The 17,847-nt window shown below is 60.0% G+C and overlaps 2 protein-coding genes across 4 annotated transcripts; both read left to right on the top strand.

Annotated features, from left to right (window-relative positions):
• Window positions 1-8: 8 nt before the first annotated feature.
• On the top strand, window positions 9-7,117 carry GPR137 (G protein-coupled receptor 137). Its single transcript, XM_006129652.2, has 7 exons — window positions 9-1,612; window positions 2,411-2,460; window positions 3,103-3,328; window positions 3,672-3,821; window positions 4,437-4,565; window positions 5,992-6,098; window positions 6,448-7,117. The coding sequence occupies exons 1-7, from the start codon at window positions 1,247-1,249 to the stop codon at window positions 6,611-6,613; spliced, it is 1,194 nt and encodes a 397-aa protein (XP_006129714.2). The 5' UTR covers window positions 9-1,246; the 3' UTR covers window positions 6,614-7,117.
• A 1,460-nt stretch (window positions 7,118-8,577) lies between these two features.
• On the top strand, window positions 8,578-17,102 carry LOC106732466 (uncharacterized). Of its 3 annotated transcripts, none has more exons than XM_075939055.1 (14): window positions 8,585-9,032; window positions 9,268-9,464; window positions 9,943-10,013; window positions 10,167-10,234; window positions 10,471-10,618; window positions 11,178-11,290; window positions 11,844-11,957; window positions 12,389-12,481; window positions 12,647-12,755; window positions 13,145-14,649; window positions 15,073-15,253; window positions 15,546-15,692; window positions 16,318-16,478; window positions 16,576-17,102. In XM_075939055.1, exons 1-13 carry the CDS (start codon window positions 8,871-8,873, stop codon window positions 16,458-16,460), a joined length of 3,051 nt encoding a protein of 1,016 aa, XP_075795170.1. In that variant the 5' UTR covers window positions 8,585-8,870; the 3' UTR covers window positions 16,461-16,478; window positions 16,576-17,102. The 3 variants fall into 3 exon arrangements, with proteins under 3 accessions (XP_075795171.1, XP_075795170.1, XP_075795168.1); XM_075939053.1 differs by having other exon boundaries at window positions 12,644-12,755; XM_075939056.1 differs by lacking the exons at window positions 15,546-15,692; window positions 16,318-16,478; window positions 16,576-17,102 and having other exon boundaries at window positions 8,578-9,032; window positions 12,644-12,755; window positions 13,145-15,212.
• The last annotated feature ends 745 nt before the right edge of the window (window positions 17,103-17,847 follow it).

Raw genomic sequence — 17,847 nt, 5'->3', positions numbered from 1 at the left:
ATAGTGGGGGCACTGGCTGGAGTGTATGTGCGCTTCATTTGCCCATAACTAAGATGGCGGCAGGAAATGACGCTCTCCCCGGCTTCGCTTCTCTATGGTCGGGGCTCTTCCGCTTTGGCTTACGCCGCTTGCGCGGGGGGCGGAGCTGTCTCCTGCGTGGGGGAAGGTTACGCAGTTTGCGCAGCTAGTCGCTGCCGGCTGCTGTCATCGCCGCTGCCGCGACTGAGGCCGGGGAACCCAGGCGTCCGAGGACACCAAGGCGGGGGTCTCTTAGTGGGGGGGGCGAGGGAGCCGGGCCGTCCGAGGACCCCGGGGAGGGGAAAGGGAGAGTAGGGGCGCGCCAGGGGCCCTTGCGCAGGATTCCCCGTTGGGCTGGGTCCGGGCGCTTCGTGCTGGGCGGACTCTCAGCGAGAGGGAGGCGCTGACGGGACCCCAGCTGGAGGGGCCGGGGGCTCTAACCTGGAGACCCTCGTGAGCTGGGGACCCTGGTGTCCAGTGAGGCTGGGTAGGACTGGGAGGGTGCTGGGGTGGGGGCTGTCCCCTGGCAGGAGCATACCCGCCCCAGCTGGGAATCGGGCCAAGCTCTCTGTCGAGCCTTTAACCTGGGCTGTCCCTCTCCATGAAGCAGCCTGAGCCTGCCAGGGCCCCTGTGGGCTCTTGTGCCCCAGGACTTTGCCTCTTCCTGTGGGGGAGGCTGTGATGCCCACAGCTGGTGCTACTGTTGGGGAACTGTTGGGGGGGGTGTCCAGGATCTGCTGGAACCCCCCCCCCCTCCCTGTACATCCACGGGAGCTGGTTCTCCCTCTGCATGCTGGACTCAGCACATCAGACAGGGAATTGATCTCTGGACACGCTGTGCCCCATAGCAGTGGCACCCTGAGTCTGGGACATACCGTGCCCCCTCCTAAAGCAGCAGCACCTAGCCTAGGACACACTGAGCCCTACCCCTGTAGCATCAGTACCCCTTATCTAAGACAGACAGATTTATCCTAAAGAAACCCCCTAGGACAAGCTGTCCCAGCAATAGCACCCTTCAGCGCAGGATAAACTCCCTGTGTAGGGTATCCCCCCTTGGTACCTCAAACCCTCTGTGTTACAATCCACCTCCCTTGCTCCATGCTGGCCTTGCTGCATCCTCCACCTGCTTTCAGGAGATGCCTGCCCTTATAGACCTCCTCTAGTTGAGTCCTTCCTCTCCTCCCCCCCCCCCCCCCCCCGCACTCTCCCCTCAAAGAGACAGCTGGGCATGGAGCAAACTGCCAGCAACCTAACAGTGATTGTGCCAGCCCAGCGCCTGACACCAGCCTTCCCTCCGGCAGTCAAGCTGGGGCTCACAGCACTATATACAGCCCTGTATGCTCTACTCTTTCTCTCAGTCTATGCCCAGCTGTGGCTGGTGCTACTCTACCGGCACAAGAAGCTCAGCTATCAGACCGTTTTCCTCTTCCTCTGCCTGCTCTGGGCCACCCTCCGTACCACACTCTTCTCCTTCTACTTCAAGAACACTCTCAAGGCCAACCAGCTGGGCCCTTTCCTCTACTGGCTGCTCTACTGCTGCCCCGTCTGCCTCCAGTTCTTCACTTTGACACTCATGAACCTCTACTTTGCCCAGGTAAATCAGTTTTGGGGGGAGGGGAACTGCACAGCTCAGCTGTGTGAGGAAAAGCCACCAACTTGGGTTTTTGCACATGTGGTGTCACTTTTCCTTGCTTGGCGCTTCCCAGAGCTGGGGATGGAACTCAGGAATCCTGGCTCCCAGCCCTTTCTCTAATCCCTAATCCCCACTACTCATCTTCCAAATCTGGGGACAGAACCGAAAAGTCCTGACTCCCAGCTCCCTGCTCTAACCCACTAGACTCAATTCCTCTCTCAGAGTTGAGGACAGAACTCTCTTTATATGCTGCTTGCATAAATATTTGTGGAGGTGCCAACACCCCAATGATGGGGTCATAAGAGTATCTAGACCCCAGAGGGTTTTGTCCTCCTATGCTGAGGGTTTTGTCCGAGCCCTATGGAGCGGACTTCAGCATGGGGCAGAAGATCAGCTGGGGTCGCATTTGTGGGTGTGAGGAGTGGAATGGAGGGAGGGGACTATCTGACTCGGGTTGAGGAATGAGAAACAGGGCCTTTTTCCTCTTGCAGCAGTCTGTCCTTGGGGCTTGCTGAGGCGGGTGGGGAATGAAATCCTGTAATGAAATCCTGGCCTTAGTGATGAGTCTTGTGGGGGGCTGAAGAAGGAGAGGGGCTGCACAGGGAGGGTTGCGCTTGCTGCTGGGGAGAAGTGTTCTGTTTGCTGATGATCTGTAACTCATCTCCCTTGGATTCTGCCTTCTTGGCCACGCTGCAAGGGGCATGCATTAGTGGAGGGTGCCCATTAGGCTGTGACCCTAACTCTGTCCCCCTTCCCTAGGTGGTGTTCAAGGCTAAAGCTAAGTACCACCCGAACATGACCAAAGGCCTGTGAGTATCCCTCCCATACCATATCCATGTGGTCACTTACTGGCCCTCCACGCCCCAAGCTGGGAATAGAACTCAGGGATCCTGACGTCCCCATCCCACTGGAACCCACTACACTCCACACCCTTTCCAGACTCAGGGATAAAACCCAGAAGTCACTCAGCTGAACTGGGGCCCTCTCACCCTGGCTCTGTCCCCTACATTCCCTGGTGCTGGTGGCTTTGGCCTAATGAGCATAGAGGCTCTGTGCCCACCCCTCTTCCCTGGGCAGGAAGGCTGGAGGGAGAAGTGGGACAGGGCTGGCTCTCTGAGTGGGCATCTTCCTCTCCAATAGCATCCTTTGAGCCCAGCAGCAAAGCTTGATTGAGATTGAGCTGGGGCAAAGGGAGAGAAGCTGGAGAGATGAGGGAGGGGCAGGGATGAGAACCTGTGGTGGGGAGCAGAGCTGGGGAGAGTAGGAGGGGCAGGGAACAGCAAGGGAGCTGCCCTGAGTGGGGAAGGGGGAACTGGAGGGGTTGGTGAGGACAGGGCAGGGAAGCTGGCAGGGATGGAAGGGACGTGGGGGGGGGCAGATCTCCCACCCCCAGGACAGGAGGGGAGCAGTGTATCTCCAGGCTCCCTCCCCAGTCTCAGTCTCTCCTGCAGGCTGGCTGTGCGTGGGGCTTGCCTGGGCACCAGCCTGCTCTTCCTGACCGTGAACGTGGCCTGTGCCTTCGTGGTACGGATGGGGCAGGCCGAGCCCTGGGCCGTGGTGCTAACCCGAGTCCTCATCAACGATTCGCTCTTTGTGCTGGGGGCTGTTACTCTGGCGCTCTGCCTCTGCCTTGTGGCTCGTGGCTCACCAAGCACCAGCCTTTACCTGCAGGCCAAGGTGAGATGCATCCTTCTCCTCTAGAGGACACTAGCTCCAATCCAGGCCCAGAGCCAGGGCACTGGCTGGCTGAGGGGTGTTAGGGGTGGGATATGGGGCCCTTCACTTCTAGGGGGCATTGGCTCCCACCTGACCCCAGGGTGGGGAGACTGGCAGGTTTGGGGTGTGTGGGGAATGGGTCATGGAGCTTTCCCCTCTAGGGGTGCCATCTAGCAACTGGCCAGAGACCATGCTACCTGGTGGGGTCAGGGGATATGGGGCTGATGGGAGTCGTGGGTATGGGTTGTGGAGGTCAGGTCTCTGGAATGGTGCCTGCATCTGTCTGTCTCCCTCCCTCCCCCAGGGCACCACCGTGTGCCAGACAGCAGCCATTGGTGGCACCATGGTGCTGCTGCATGCCAGCCGTGCGTGCTATAACCTAGTGGCCCTGGCGTTGAGCTCCCACACCCGGCTGGACTCCTTCGACTACGACTGGTACAATGTCTCAGACCAGGTCAGTGTGGGCGGGGCAGGACTTCTACGGAGGGGGGGTGGCACCAATGGAGAGGCAGATGAGGGGGGCCTGCAAGGTATTGCGGGGCAGAGATTGTGGAGCTGAGGGAGTATGTGGCTCCAAAGGTCTGGGAGGGATGGTGCATGTGGTAGTTGGGAAGAGGCTCTAGAGCAGTGGTACTCAACCTTTTTTCATTTGCGACCCCCAGAGGTGGGAACATTTTTGTTGAGCAAAAAAAAAAAAAAAAAAGCCAAGAACATTTTGTTGCCGCCCCTTTAATTTAAAGCGCTGGTCTGCTCCCCTACCACTCCTCCTACCCCCGCTGCATGTATGTCGGGTGCTGAGCCAGGAAAACAAAACAGGTTGCACATCGCTGCTGTAGGGCATAGTGAAGGGATGTGTGTGGTGGGGGGGATCATGGGAGTCAGGGGCACAGCCTCTCCAGGGTGACTGGTGTCTTTAGCTCTCCCCTTTTGGGGGAGTGGGCATAATCACTCCCTCACTATTTGCTCTCTGCTCTTGAGGGGCAGCATCTCAGCCCTTCTGCAGAACCCTGCTTTGGCTGGTGGCCAGACTCCCAAAGGAATCTGAGCTGTCTCCCCTTCCCTCCTCCAGGCGGATCTGATCACTGACCTGGGGGACCAAGGATATCTGGTCTTTGGCCTCATCCTCTTTGTGTGGGAGCTGCTGCCAACTGCCCTGCTGGTGGGCTTCTTCCGGGTCCACCGCCCTCCCCAGGACCTGGTGAGTGGGGCAGTGGGAGCCCAGGGTTGTGGGAGTGGAGCAGGGTCTACTGGGTTAATTTTGAAGGAATAACGACACAGAATCAAAGGCATTGTCATGACTCTTGCACTGTCCGGCTCTAGCCAGAGTTTAACTGGAGCTTTGAGTGGAGACCATGGTCTGCTCAGCCCCATGGCAACCTCCCATTAGATGTCTTCTGAATCTTGGGTACCAGGTACAGTTAAGTAGGTGAATCTGTGAAATCATTTGAAATAAGTAGAGGCCAGATACATTCAGACAGGCTGAGCTGGTGTCGTTACTAAGGTTCAGCCCTGGTCCCTAGAGAACAAAACAAGACAAATGCACAACAGGAAATTAAAACTCCCGGCCAAGTAAGAAGTGCAGCCTCCATCTGTGGGGCCAGCCCTCCACTGAGGCCTCCCTGCTGGAGAAACACAAGTTGGGCACAGGCGTATGGCAGTGTTGCAAAATATGCCGTCTGAGCTGGCTAAGCCAGCCACTTACTAGACAGGAGGCATAAGAGGAAAGACAAGAAATAAGGGAGTGGGGAAGGAGGCATGGGGTGGGGGTGACAGTCTCTCCCAACTGGTGTTTGCGTTTAATAAAGCTAGTGGCAATCTGGGCCTTTCTTTGGCCCAGTCTGATGAGAGCATCTTCTAGGGTCAGCACAGCAAAGGCACAACAATGTCATGGTACATTCCAAGGTCCCATGGGATGGGGGGCAGGCAGGCAGTCTCTTTTCCTGGTCTCCTGTCTCTGTCCCGGGATGTTGCCAACCTGAGTCCCCCCAGCCCTTATCTTCGAAGGGCTCCAGAATAGGGTGAAGGGCAGGACAGCCCAGCCCCTCAGTATTTTGTCCATCAGTTAGGCCTGATTTCCAACATGCCTATTTTGGTCTCTTGATTTTTGGGCTCACACAACTCTTGTTTAGCAGCCCTTGTGTTAGCTCCATAGGCCTCTGGCTCCCTTTGCTCCTTTCCTGTCAGCGTTTGCTGCCCCAGCAATTGTGTTTTCTGAGCTTGTGCCCCAACTCACAGTCAGAGGGAGTTGCGGACTCATTATGCCGATGGGGAGCGGCCTGCTGAGATGTCAGTAATTGGCTTCTAAGGTTGGGAAGGTCTCCCCTACAGTGTGCCTCAGAGCAGTGAGGATCCCCCAACTCCCTTCCCTTGGTACAGATGGGCTGGTGCAAAATGGGGGATACTGCTCCCCATTTGGCAGGATTGTTACATCAGGCGGGGGGCAGATCTGATAGGAGGGGATCCCCCACAAGGTATCACAGGGGGGGAATCTACACCTCCCCTCACAGAACAGCCCTTGTCCTGTGGGTCAGTCTGGTGGGTTGCAGCCACTTAAGAGAAAGAGGGGCAGTGAAGTGAAAGCCCCCCCCCCCCCAAGCAATAGCCTCTCTCTTATCCCCCTGCAGAGTGCTGGCCACATCATCAATGGTCAGCTTGGGGGCTCCCGGTCCTACTTCTTTGACCATCCTGGGCAGTATGAGAACGACGGGCCCCCCCGGAGGAAGGGCAGCAGGTAATCCCCCCCTTGACCTTCCAGACCCCGGGCAGTACTAGAGCGAGCCCCTCCCCAGGGAGAGCAGCAGGTAATACTCCCATCAGGGAAGACTAATGGGTGGGAAGGGAGTTCTCAGGATCCTCCCCACTCCATTGGAGTTTAAGGCTCCTGGGGGAGAACTGTCCCTCCTGCGATCTTGCTGCTGGGGCGCTGGAGCATTGCACGCTGGAAGCTAAGACCCCTGGATTTCTGTCTGCTTGGGGTTGGGTGGGGCAGATGGGGGAACCCTGCTCTGGGAAGTGGGATGGGGGTTGGTGTGCTGGGGCTGGGTCCCCCACTCCCTGTAACTCCTCTCTCTGCCTTGCAGCCTGGCAGGCCGACTGGGCAGCAGCAGCTGGTATGGAGCCATTGGCCGGACTGGGAGGGATCCAGACTGGCTGGGGGGGCAGCCCCCCACTACCCCACTGCTCTTCTCCCAGGTCACTGTGCAGGCCAGCCACCATCACAGCCTCTACTCCACCCCGCAGACCTAGGTGCGCACGCCCCCGTGCGTCACAGGAGGACGCTGGTGAAATGGGGGCATGAGGACACGAGGGTGCCAAGGGCGGGGGGATGAGTTCTGAGTGCGGGAAGTGGATGGGACCCAACTCTGTGCCCCTCCATCTGAACACCCTCCAAACACACAGTGCCCCCCTCCCCCATTATATGGGAATAGCTCTGTCTTCTGAGGGTCCAGGCCAGTTTGGGCAGGAATCCCAGTGTTGACCTGTGGGTCCAAGGAAGAATGGACTGTCTCTTCCCCTTGCCACTGGATGTGCTGGAGCATTGCATGCTGGGAGTTCCCCCTCTGGATTCATGCCTGCTGTAGAACCATCCCGGTGGGGGTTGCACGCTCAGATGCCAGTTGGTCCCCTCCGACGCACGCCAGCTCCTGGCTCCTCCCCGAGTCTCCCCAGCGCTACCCTCCCACCCTAAGGCTTTGGTGCTGTCTTGTCACTCTGTCCCAGCCTCAATAAAAGGTTTGTGTTTGTGGCATAGCCTGTGTGTGTGGCTTTTGTGGATGTGGGGAGCCAGGACTTGTGGGTTTTATGCTAGCTGTGGGTGGGAGTAGGGTGGGACTGGGAGCCAGGACTCCTGGGTTCTGTTCCCAGCTCTGCTACAGACTGCAAGAGCTGCAGCAGGTAGTATCCTCTGCCCCCCCCCCCCCCTCACCTTAACTGGCACAAGCAGTGTGCGTGAATGGGCTCTCTCTGCTCTCACTCCTTGGACTTTAACCTATCATCCTGATGGGGTTAATCAGCAACCTGCCCCCCCTCCCCCCCCCCGTTGGCCCAGCGTAGGTGGTTGGGGTGGGGAAGAGAACCGTGCCTCTGCAACCCTTGCCCCAGGGTGCACAGAGCTGGAGCTGCCTGTCGGTCTGGGAGGGACATTGCTCCCAGAGATGCCCTGTATTTATTCCATCTCAACCCTCTTTATATTGCCTGTCTTAAGCCCTTCTGCCCCTCCCTTTTCAGACGTGGCGCTGTTCCTCCCCCCACGCAGGTGCTGTTACTCTGCCTGCCCCCACTAATCCCTCCATAAGCTGATCCACCCACGCACGCTCCCTAAGAGCCAGCTCAGCCAGGTGCACAGGTTAGGGGGTCACTGAGGACAAGCTCTTGCCCCAGTTTCTTGGATACTGAGGCAGGCCCTGCCCCGGATGCCTGGCTTGTCTGTCTGAAACTGGCCCCTTTCTCCACATTTACCCCACCGTTTTGCAACTCCTAGATCAAGGCAGTTGAAGAAATTGCAATGGGGGCTGGAAGCCTGGACTCTTCTTCATCACAGGGGTACCTGGCCCTAATGACTCTGAAAGGCTGCTTGGCCCCAAGCCCTCTGGCCTTAGTAGAACTCCGCCTCCTGGGCCTTGCAGCCTCTATAAAACCAGCTCTGTAGAACTGCTCTGGACTGGCCAGCAGGGAGGCTGACAAGGCCTAGCTGCTTCCTAGTATAGGTGGGGAGCGTGCTCTGCTGGGTTCAAGTGGGGGCCCTGGGAGGCAGGACACCTGGGTTCCATTCTCCGCTTTTGGATGGGGTGGGGCAACAGTCGAGTCATGTGATAATGGCCCAAGAGCGAAGGACAGGGTGGGGAGGGAGACTGGAATGGAATCACCCATATGACAATAGCACTTGCTGTGCCCCAGCCCTCTGCCCCCCACGCAACCCTCTGTGCAGCCCAGCCCCTCCCTGCCACAGCCCAGCACTCCCCACTGAACCCCCAACCCACCCCTGTGGCCCAGTGGCCTTCACCCTGCCCCTGGTAGCCCAGCAACCCCCACTGGGCAACTGCTACGCTCCTTGTGGCCCAGTGCCCCCCCCTCCGTGCCCTGTCCCACTCCTTGGGGCTCCACTTGCTGCGGCCTAGGGCCTTTCATCCTTCTCCCTGCAGCCCAGCACTCCCTGCCAAGCCGCTGTTCTGCTTCCTATGGCCCAGCACCCACCACCCTGCTCCCTATGGCCCCCTGCTGAACATCTGCTCTGCTCCCTGTGGACTAGCACCCCCCACCAAGCTCCTGCCCCACTTCCTGTGGCCCAGCGCCCCCTGCTGAGCCATGCCCCACTCTCTGTGGCCCAGCACACTTTGTGGAGGCCCCCGCAGCTCTCTGTGGCCCAGCGCCTCCTAGCGCTCTGGCTTTCTCTGGGCTGTGAGGCCTAATCCCTGCTAATCCCTGCTGCATCCTGGCAGCGTCTGTCCTTGGAGCAAGCAGCGGGGGCTGGAGGGGCCCAGCCCTGGGCTGGGGAGAGGACACCATGAGCTGGCCAGGCGAGGCTTGGCAGGAGGGGCTGCCAGCACGGGCACTGCAGGGGGTGAGGGAGCTGGAGCAGCGTCTGGAGTGGGCCACCAAGGAGCGGGTCCAGAAGCAGGCACAGCTTGACACACTGGAGGCCGCACTGCACAAGCAGAGGCAGAAGGTACCTGGGTGACCCCCATGCCCATCTCCACCCATGGCTCCCGGCAGGCCAAGCACCGCTATGGGTGAATCAGTGGCCAGGCTGCAGGCATTCCCCATGCCCCGGAGCCAGCCAGTTCGCCCTGGCCTGGGCCATTCATGTCCCCATTCCCACCACCCAATGCACACACCTCTCTGCTGTGCACACTTGGGCCTCTCCCCACTAGCCGCACACACTCATGCCCCATCTCTTGTAGCACGAGGAGGAGCGTGGCACGTGGGCGCTGCTGGCCCAGGAGCGGAGGGACCTGGCTGAGGCCTGCGAGCGGCTGGAGCGCGGGCGCCAGCAGCTGAGCCGCGAACTCCAGGCCAAGGGGGCACAGCTGAGCCAGCTAGAAGGGCAGCTGGGCCGGGCCACCCAGCGCATTGAGGAGTTGGAGGAGGAATTGCGGAGGTACCAGCCAGGGAGGTGGGGTGGGTGCCAGTGGAGCGCTGGGGATGCTGGAGGGCTGTGGTGCCTGCCACTGAAGGAGGGCACTAGGTGGGGTGCTACCCAGGAGCAGGCAGAGGAAGTGCCATGGGGCTGTGGGGGTACGGTGGGGGCGCAGTAGGGGAAACGATGGTGGGAGCTGAGGAGATGGTGGGGAAGGTGCCTGGAGAAAAGTGGAGGAATCTGAGGGGTATAGGGTTGTGCTAGTGGTGGCAGGATCAGGGGGCAGCATGAGAGTGGGGAGGCAGTGCTCAGGGTGGAGGAGGGGCTGTGGTTTGTGGTGTCGGGATGGGGAAACACTTGTGCAGTGTGGGGGAATGGGGTTGAGTGAGGCAGTCTTGGGGTGAGGGGACTGGTGGAGCTATAGGGATGGGAGCACTGGGGCTGGGCATGAGGGGCCCTGGGCATGCAGCGCTAATCACTCTCTGGGGTCCCCCTCTAGGTGCCAGGCAGAGCTGGATAACCTGCGGTTGAGCACCTCTCTGACCCATTGCTGGGCCCCCCACAGGGAAGGTGAGGAGGACAGGAGGGAGGGGGACTTGTTTTTGTCCCAGACTGCTGGGGGATTAGAGCTTGTGCCAGCCTGTTGGGGGGGGGGGGGAGTTGGACCCCCTTAGCGAGCTGGTCATTGGCCCTCCAGAGCTGACCATGTCTGTCTCCACACAGGGCCTGAGCTGGGCACATGGGGACAACTCCCCCGACTAGAGAACAGATCCCAAATGCCCAGCATGAGAGTGAGTACAGAGGGTGCCCTCAACCCCAATCACAAGCCCCCTCCAGGTTCCCCCACCTCCAGCTCTGCCGGCCTCTCTCAGTCCTGGTTCCCAGCCCCTGCTTATCCCAGACCTGGGCTTTCCCACCTCTACCTTTACTGGTGCCTCTCACTCCTGACCTGAAGCCTCTGCCCCATAAACTGGGGTGCATTTAGTAAAGGCCTGTATCCCCCATGCCCTTGTCTCCCCTTTTGTAGTTGCAGCCCAGCAGCCTCACACTGGAGGAGGAGCAGCCTCTGCATCACAGGGGTGCCTGGCACAGTGTCCCTCCTGGGGGCCCTGCTCCCCCAGAGGACAGCCAGGGGATCCCACCCCCTGGGGAGGAACCTAGAGAAGAGAATGAAGGTAAAACTCAAGTAAGGTTGAGAAAGACGAAGGGGGGGGGGGGTAACTGATTCATGTGCAACCTAGCTATGGCAGTTTCTCCTTGTGAGCAGGTCACCTAGCTTCCAACCTGCCCTCCCTGTAGTGGGGATCTGAGAGGGGCTGGGCTAGTGGAGGGGCATTAGGGGTCTTACCTCTTTAGAGCCAGGTTGATCTCCAACGCCTGGGAATGAAGCATTCTGGGCAATTTGATTACACAGGGGCTGGGAGTTGGTCCAGGGGAAGGCAGAGCGCTGGCTGAAGACTGGGGGGAGGGCAGCTGAGCTCAAGCCTTAAAAGTGGGGCTGCACACTGGGCACAGGAAAGAACAGGGGCTGGTGTCCTGTCATGGTGGGGGAAGGAGGCGGTGGGTGGACGACTAGACTCAAGGGTTGTGGGGTCAAGTCAGTCCCTGGTGCCAGAGGTGGAAGCCTGTACAAGACCCATGGTGATGGAGAGCGGCGGGGGGGACAATGGCCCTAGGTGACTGAGGGCGTTGGAACAGCATTGCTGTTTCTCACTCTTACTGTCTTCCCTGAAGGGCCAGGATGCGGCCCCCCTGACACGGAGGCCTGGGAATCAAGGGGCCAACTGCAGTCGGTGCAGCAAGAACTGGCCCAGTGCACAGAGCAGCGGGACCAGGCAGTCAGTAAGGTGAGCTTGGGAGAGAAGAGAGGGAAAATGGGCAGCTTCATACTGGGTGGGAAGGGCCACGTGGGGGCTCAGGGAGCTTCTGCAAGGTGCAGTGCCTCCTGCTGCCACACGGGGGGGGGGGGTAATGGAGCTGCTGCAAGGTGCAGTGCCGCCTGCTGCTCCTAGGGGTGAGCGCTGCTGCAGGATGCGGTACCACCTGCTGCCACATGGGGGGGGCCATGCACTTGCTGCAGGGTGCAATATTGACTGCTGCCACGAGGTGGCTCCCTAGTCCTTGGAGCACAGGGGCTGCAGGGATCAGAGGCCTAGAGCAGAGGATGCAGGTTTCAGTGGGGCAGCCCCACAGGGGAGGGATCCTTTCACTCCCCCAGTTATGTTCCTGCTGTAGATCCCCTCCCAGCTGTGGTGGCTGATCAGGACACATGGGACTGGTGCCTCCAGAGGCTGGGTGAGAGATGGCACCCTTGGGAGCTGGGGGGGTGTATCTGTGGGTTCTCCATGGCTGGCACAGAGCCACAAGAGGGCTCGCCCACATCTGACATGTTCCCCTCAGGTGAGTGCCCTGCAAGGGCGAGTGCAGCAGCTGTTGGAGGAGCTTAGGGGCCAGAGACAAAAAGCAGGGGCCGCGCAGCGCCGCCTGGAGCAGCAGGAGAGGAAGCACCACCAGGTGGGAGAACCCCTGTTGTGCAGCGCCGCCAGCACAATCCCTCCAACATGACACTGCCTCCTCTCCGGGGCTCCTCATCCCATCCCCACCTCACAGCCCCTTCCCCTCATCGTCCGCTCACCCTGCACTGCCCCTCCTTCCTAACAGTGCCCTGACCACTGTTCTCCCCCCCTTGGCCTGTGACCCGACCCCACCAATCTCCCCCTATGCTACAGCCCCCTCTACGGCCAGACCCTTCTCCTCACCCAAGTGTTTCTCCAGCCCAGAACAGCCTCACGAAGGACCAGAAAGGGCTGTGGTGGGCTCAGCTACAGGTGGGGTCCCACCAGGCTGAATCCCCCCTTCATTACAAGAGGCCCCTGGGGTCTCTCCAGCCCCTGCTCTGGGCTCCAATGGTTGTCATGGTGCCCATCACCTCATCTCTGTTGCAGGAGCTGGCAGAGCTGGAGCAGCGCCATCGGGAGGAACTGAAGCGGGGCCCCAAGTCGGACATCCCTGTGCCCCCCACCCACCCACCCGACAAGGTGAAGGGGGGTTTGTGCCAAGGGAGGGAGGGGGCAGTTTAATGGGTAAATAGAGCCAGCGCCCCCTGGAGGGGAAAGGCCCTTACCCCATTCCCCACCGCTCTGAGCCAGCCAGGCCCCTGCCCTGGTCAGAGCCCATTTCATTCACACACCTGTCTCCAGCAGGGCCGGGGGGGATCAGCGTGGCGCCCCCCAGGCTGTGGCCCGCGCAGCCTCAGCACCTCCCGGCTGGAGAGGGCACCCGAGAAACGAGAGGCAGCTGGAAAGGTCAGAGGTAAGATAGGGGAGTAGGGTCAGGGTGAGGCTTGTGAAGAGAAGACAGAGCCCTGGGAATGGGGTGTCAAAGGTGGGGGAGACGAGGGGATACTGAATGGGGGGCAGTGGACAAGGTTGGATGTTTGACCCTCTAGGTTGGGGGTGCAGCCCATGGCTGTGGCAGGGAGGCCTGGAGGGGAGCAGGTGATTGGAGGTGGGAGGGGAGGTGTCTGTGGGGAGGGGTGTCATGAAGGAGGCCTGGGAGTGTGTCTCAGGGACCATGGAGGGCCTCTGGAGAGGTTGGAGGAGCTGTCTCTATCCTGCACTAGCCCAATTTGGGACCAATAAAGCCCTCTGGCACCTTCTCCCCCTAACCTCTCCCTCTCTGCTATGTTTGCTTTCCCCCAGGTCCCTCAGCCCGGGGTCCCCGAGCCATGGGCACTGTGAAGCGGGGCCGGGAGCCAGGTGCCCCTGCAGAGCTGCTGGTCCTGAGGGCTGAGGTGTTGGAGCTGCGCCAGCACCTGGCTACCTCTGAGAGTCTGCGCAAGCGGTTGCTGGAAACCTGCTGCCAGCTGCGCCAAGGCGCCCAAGACCAGGCTGAGGAGCACTGGGCACTGGCTCAGATTCCACCGGCCCAGGATGCCACCACGGAGCACAAGGAGGAAGAGACTCAGAAGCTGCTCAGGGAGCTGGGACCTGGTCTGGCCAAAGCGGAGAGGGTGGAGCTGCAGGCCCTGGTTACGGAGGAGGAGGCTAAGGCTTGGGGGGCACCAGGGCCCGGCCTGCCTGGGAGGGAGGCTCAGGAGGTGGAGGAGCTGCAGGTGCTGCGAGGGGAGTTGAGGGCACTGTCCCAGGGCAAGGCTGAGGCAGAGGCCCAGGCAGTTCAAGCCCAGGAGCGGCTGCGGTGGCTCCAGGAAACGCTGGGGTTGCAGACTGAGCGGCTGGCGCTGGCCTGCGAGGCCCAGAGCCGGCATGTGGCAGAGCTGCTGACTGAGGGACACGAGCGAGAGCAGGAGCTGGAGCGCCTGGGCCAGGCGCTGGGGGAGGCGAGTTGGGCACGTGGGCAGCTGGAGGCTGAGGTGAGGCAGCTGCGGGCATTGCTGGGGAGGGAAACACCTCCCACTAGCCCCCATGAGCCACCCTCCACAGTCCCGGAGCCTGGACCCTCTGAACTGCCCCCCACAGCCTCATGTCCCAGCCCCCCATTTTCCACAGTCCCAGGATCCAGCCCTGCTGAGTTGCCTGGCACTGGCTCCCTTAAATCATCCCCCACAGCCCCACAACCCAACTTCCTTGAGCTGCCTCTCTCAGTCCCAGAGGCCAGCCCCCCTGAGATGCCCCTTAGAGTCCCAGAGCCTGGATCCTCTGAGCTGCTCCCAGCAGCCCCACCATCCAGCTTCCCTCAGCTGCCCCCAACAGACCCAGAGCCTGGATCCCCTCAGCTGCCCCCAACAGACCCAGAGCCTGGATCCCCTCAGCTGCCCCCAACAGACCCAGAGCCTGGATCCCCTCAGCTGCCCCCAACAGACCCACGGCCTAGCCGCCCTGAACCACTCTCCATAGTCCCAGAACCCAGATCCCCTGAGATGCCCCCCACACACCCAGAGCTCAGCCCCCTTGAGTCATCTGTCACAGTCCTAGAGTCCAGCCCCCCTGAGCTGCCTCCCACACTCTCTGAGCTGCCTCCCATAGTCCCAGAGTCTGGCTCCTCTAAGTTGGCCTCTCCCACCCCTCCTGAGCTGCCATGTTCCCCGGAGTTGCCCCTCCCTGCCCTGGAGTTGGCTGTGACTAGCAAGATGTGGGCTCCCTCCATAGACCCTCCCCTGCTGATGGATAAGCAGGCTTGGCACAGTGAGCAGGTACAGCAGTGGGAGCCACAGAGGCCAGCAGGCCAGGCTGGATTGCAGAAGCAGGTGAGTAAGCTTGTGGGAGGGCAGTTCCCCCAATTCCCTCCATCCCATACACCCTTTGCCTGATCTAGGGCTTCCTTTCCCCATACAGCCCGTGGGCTCCACTACCTGATTGGAGGCTCCTCTGCAAACCCAAGGTTCTCCTGCTCCATTTCCCCCAAACTTGGGTTCCCCCACCTCACACCCCTTCCAAAATGCCCTTAGTTCTTCACTGGGCACAGCCCACCCCGTCCCCCCACCCTCCCCTCTACCTCCTCAGAACCATCTCCCATCAGTGTCCTCCATCTTGGACCAAACTGGTCTAGGTGTTGCCTCCCCACTTCCAGAGCCAGGCTGAGGTTCTCTGGGGATGAACCCTACTCTGACTGGGATAACAGGGTCTGTCTCCTTCCTCTGTCCCCTCCCCCGGTCTCTCCCCCATGGGAGGAGGTGCTGTCCCACCTGCTGCAGGAGAACCAGGCCCTGCGGACTGAGCTGATGCTGTGGCAGTCCCAGGGCCAAGCAGAATGTGCCATGTCTACCATGGGAGACAGACAATACCAGGAGACGTCAGCCACCCTGCCATCAGTGCCCCTCAGAGACAGAGGCTGTGGGGACCTTGCTTATGGTAAGAGGGAACATGGAGCTTTGGCTCCCTTGAGGGGGTGAGACCAGTGCGTTGGCCCCGAGTGCATGGGAAGAGGGCTGGGCATCAGTGGGATGCCCCGCCTTTAGGGGGAAGGGGTGGCACCTGCCTGCAGGTTGGGGGTGGGGCCTGCACAATTGTGGGAATCTTGGGGGGCTGGAGCCCCAGGTATTTGGAGTGAGTCTTTGGGGGAAGGGGAATAATGGGTGGGGGCCCAGGCATTGGAAGGTCATGGGGGCTAACCTCAATTTGTGTCCATTTCTCTTTTTCTCAGTTCTCCAGACTCCCTGGCCGGGGACACGGGATGCCCAGACCCAGACAGAGGGGTCGGTGTGGGGTGGGCGCCGCAGAGAGTTCATCTCAGTGGCCTTTGACCACACTCATTATGAGCCCTATGGGTTGCCTGAGGTCGTCATGAAGGGTGTGTGGTGGGTGGCTGGACCGGGTACATGGTGTGGGCACTGCCCCAGTCTAGGGGAGCTTTGTTCTCCCTCTAGGGTGTGGGGGGCAGTTCAGGGGGTTATGGGATGGTCAGCCTTTGGGGATACTATGGGGCGGGTTATGGAGCAGAAGGGTTCAGGGAAGAGGTATAGGGCAGGGGAACTGCAGACTGAGGGGGCATATGGATTGGAGGGATTTTGGGGGAGATTCAGGGCAGGGGAAGCCCTAATTTGGGAGGTTTAGTGCTAACGGAGTATGTTGAGGTTACATGAGAGTCCTGTACACCCCCTCCACCTGCAGCCTGTGGCCCTGTGCCCAGGCTCGGCTGGGAATTCTCCCCCGCCCCAGTTGATTTTCCATGATGCTCAGCAGCTGAGATCTGCAAGGAGGGCTGGGGGTGCAGTGTTGATTCTGGCTCTGATCCCTCCCCGGCATCTGCCCTTCCCCCAGCAGAGCATTGGAGCAAGAGTGGGGGGGACATCTGGCAATGTTGCCGACCCCCAGGGAGTGAGGGATTGGGACCCAGGTGTCTGGGATGGGGGCTCACCCTTAGCAGAGCTCAGCCCCCCACTCAATCCCACTCTCACACACTACTCCATCAACAGGTTTTGCCGACATCCCCTCTGGCCCCTCCTGCCCTTATGTCCTTCGGAGGGGCATCCTGGGTAGCACCCCATTGGCCCAGCTTATGCCCAGAGCTGAGCCAGAGGAGGATCCCACTGAACCTGACATGGGTACAAGTGTCTGAGAGCATCTACTCTGCTGGGTGAGCAACCCCTGTATGTACCCCTGTGGCTGCATCTCAGTGCTGGGGCTGCAAGATTATGATTTCTGTGTTTCATTCTTTCCCATTCTCTTTCCAGCCTGGGTGGCAGAAATGTGCTCCCCCCCAACCACACTAGCTACTAAGATCCCTGATGCTGCCTGCAACTCCCCAGCTGCTACGTGCCTCCCCTCTGGCTGAGAAGGGGAGTCCCTCCTCGCCCCCTCTACAGCTGGATACATATAACCCTCAGATTTATTTTACAACCTGGCTTCCTTAATGTGCTAAAAATTGTGGATGCTGCCCACCTGCGTGCCCCACAGCTCAATGGGCTCAGAGCTGCTCCACACAAAGAAGGGGAGAGCTTGAGGAATGGGGTTAATTGGAATCTCTGCCCTTCGCCCACCACAGTTTGAAGGGGGTTAAGCTCTCTCTGCATGGCTCAGGAATCAAAGGGTGGGTTGTGTCCACCCACACAAAGTTTGAAGCAGCTGCAGTTTGGAGTCACCCTCCCTAAAAGGGGCTCAGCTGAAGTGCCGTGGAGAAGAGGTGGCACAACACAGGGAGGCTGTCCCCCTGCTCAGGGGTTTGTGTGTAACTGTCTCCCCCGACCCGAATAAATTTCCTTGCTTCTGATCCAGGCAGTCCCTGTTTGCTTCTTTCTGCCTGTCAGATTCTCCTCACTGCATTGCCCCCAAACCCGCTGTGCACATCTCCAGCATTTCAGGGTAAGAACATCACAACAACCCCTCCCCATTCTGCAGGGGGGAACAAGCACAGAGAGGGGATGTGGAGGAGCTGAGAATGGAACCTAGGAGTCCTGCCACCTCCAGTGTTGGGAGAGTTTGGGGGTTGCACTAACCTAGGGAATTCCTACTGTTGGGGGAAGTTCTTGGGGGTTGCACCAACCCAAGGAATCCCCAGCAAGGGGAACCCCTTCATCCCCAAAAAATCAAGCTGAACTTAGAATCCTTTGGCAAAGGGTTGTATCTCTATTTCTGTCCCCCTGGGTACCTTGTGCTGGTACCAGCCTGTCCCTTCTCCGTGCACTGCCCTCCTCTATACTCTCCCTCCCAAAGGGTTAACAGACCCCCCCCCCCCACACACACACACACTCTGCAGTTCCTGCAGCCGGAGGCACTGGCTGTGTCTGGGTGGAGCAGGGAAGGCTCCTGGCAGCTCAGGGGCTAACAGGGTGGAGGGGGAGAGGAAGGCAGGCCAACAGCTGCCCCACGGGATGGGGGGGAGGGAGGGCGGGGGCGGGTGTGGCAGTGAGGGAGGAGGCTGCACCTGTCTGCAGGATCCCAGTACAGGGAGGAGCCGGTGGTGCTGCTGCTGCTTCTGCTGCTGCTGCTAGTGAGTGAGTGAATGA

Source organism: Pelodiscus sinensis, chromosome 11, assembly GCF_049634645.1.
Source record: "Pelodiscus sinensis isolate JC-2024 chromosome 11, ASM4963464v1, whole genome shotgun sequence".
NCBI lineage: Eukaryota > Metazoa > Chordata > Testudines > Trionychidae > Pelodiscus > Pelodiscus sinensis.
Note: the sequence above shows the minus strand (reverse complement) of the source record. Positions and strands in the feature narration are given on the sequence as shown.

Excerpts from the sequence above, each read along its gene's own strand:
- GPR137 (XM_006129652.2), top strand. The coding sequence starts at position 1,247 with ATGGAGCAAACTGCCAGCAACCTAACAGTGATTGTGCCAGCCCAGCGC. Across the intron at positions 3,329-3,671 it reads GCCTTTACCTGCAGGCCAAG|GGCACCACCGTGTGCCAGAC; the intron begins GTGAGATGCATC and ends TCCCTCCCCCAG. Across the intron at positions 3,822-4,436 it reads GGTACAATGTCTCAGACCAG|GCGGATCTGATCACTGACCT; the intron begins GTCAGTGTGGGC and ends TCCCTCCTCCAG.
- LOC106732466 (XM_075939053.1), top strand. The coding sequence starts at position 8,871 with ATGAGCTGGCCAGGCGAGGCTTGGCAGGAGGGGCTGCCAGCACGGGCA. Across the intron at positions 9,465-9,942 it reads TTGGAGGAGGAATTGCGGAG|GTGCCAGGCAGAGCTGGATA; the intron begins GTACCAGCCAGG and ends GTCCCCCTCTAG. Across the intron at positions 15,254-15,545 it reads CTGTGGGGACCTTGCTTATG|TTCTCCAGACTCCCTGGCCG; the intron begins GTAAGAGGGAAC and ends TCTTTTTCTCAG.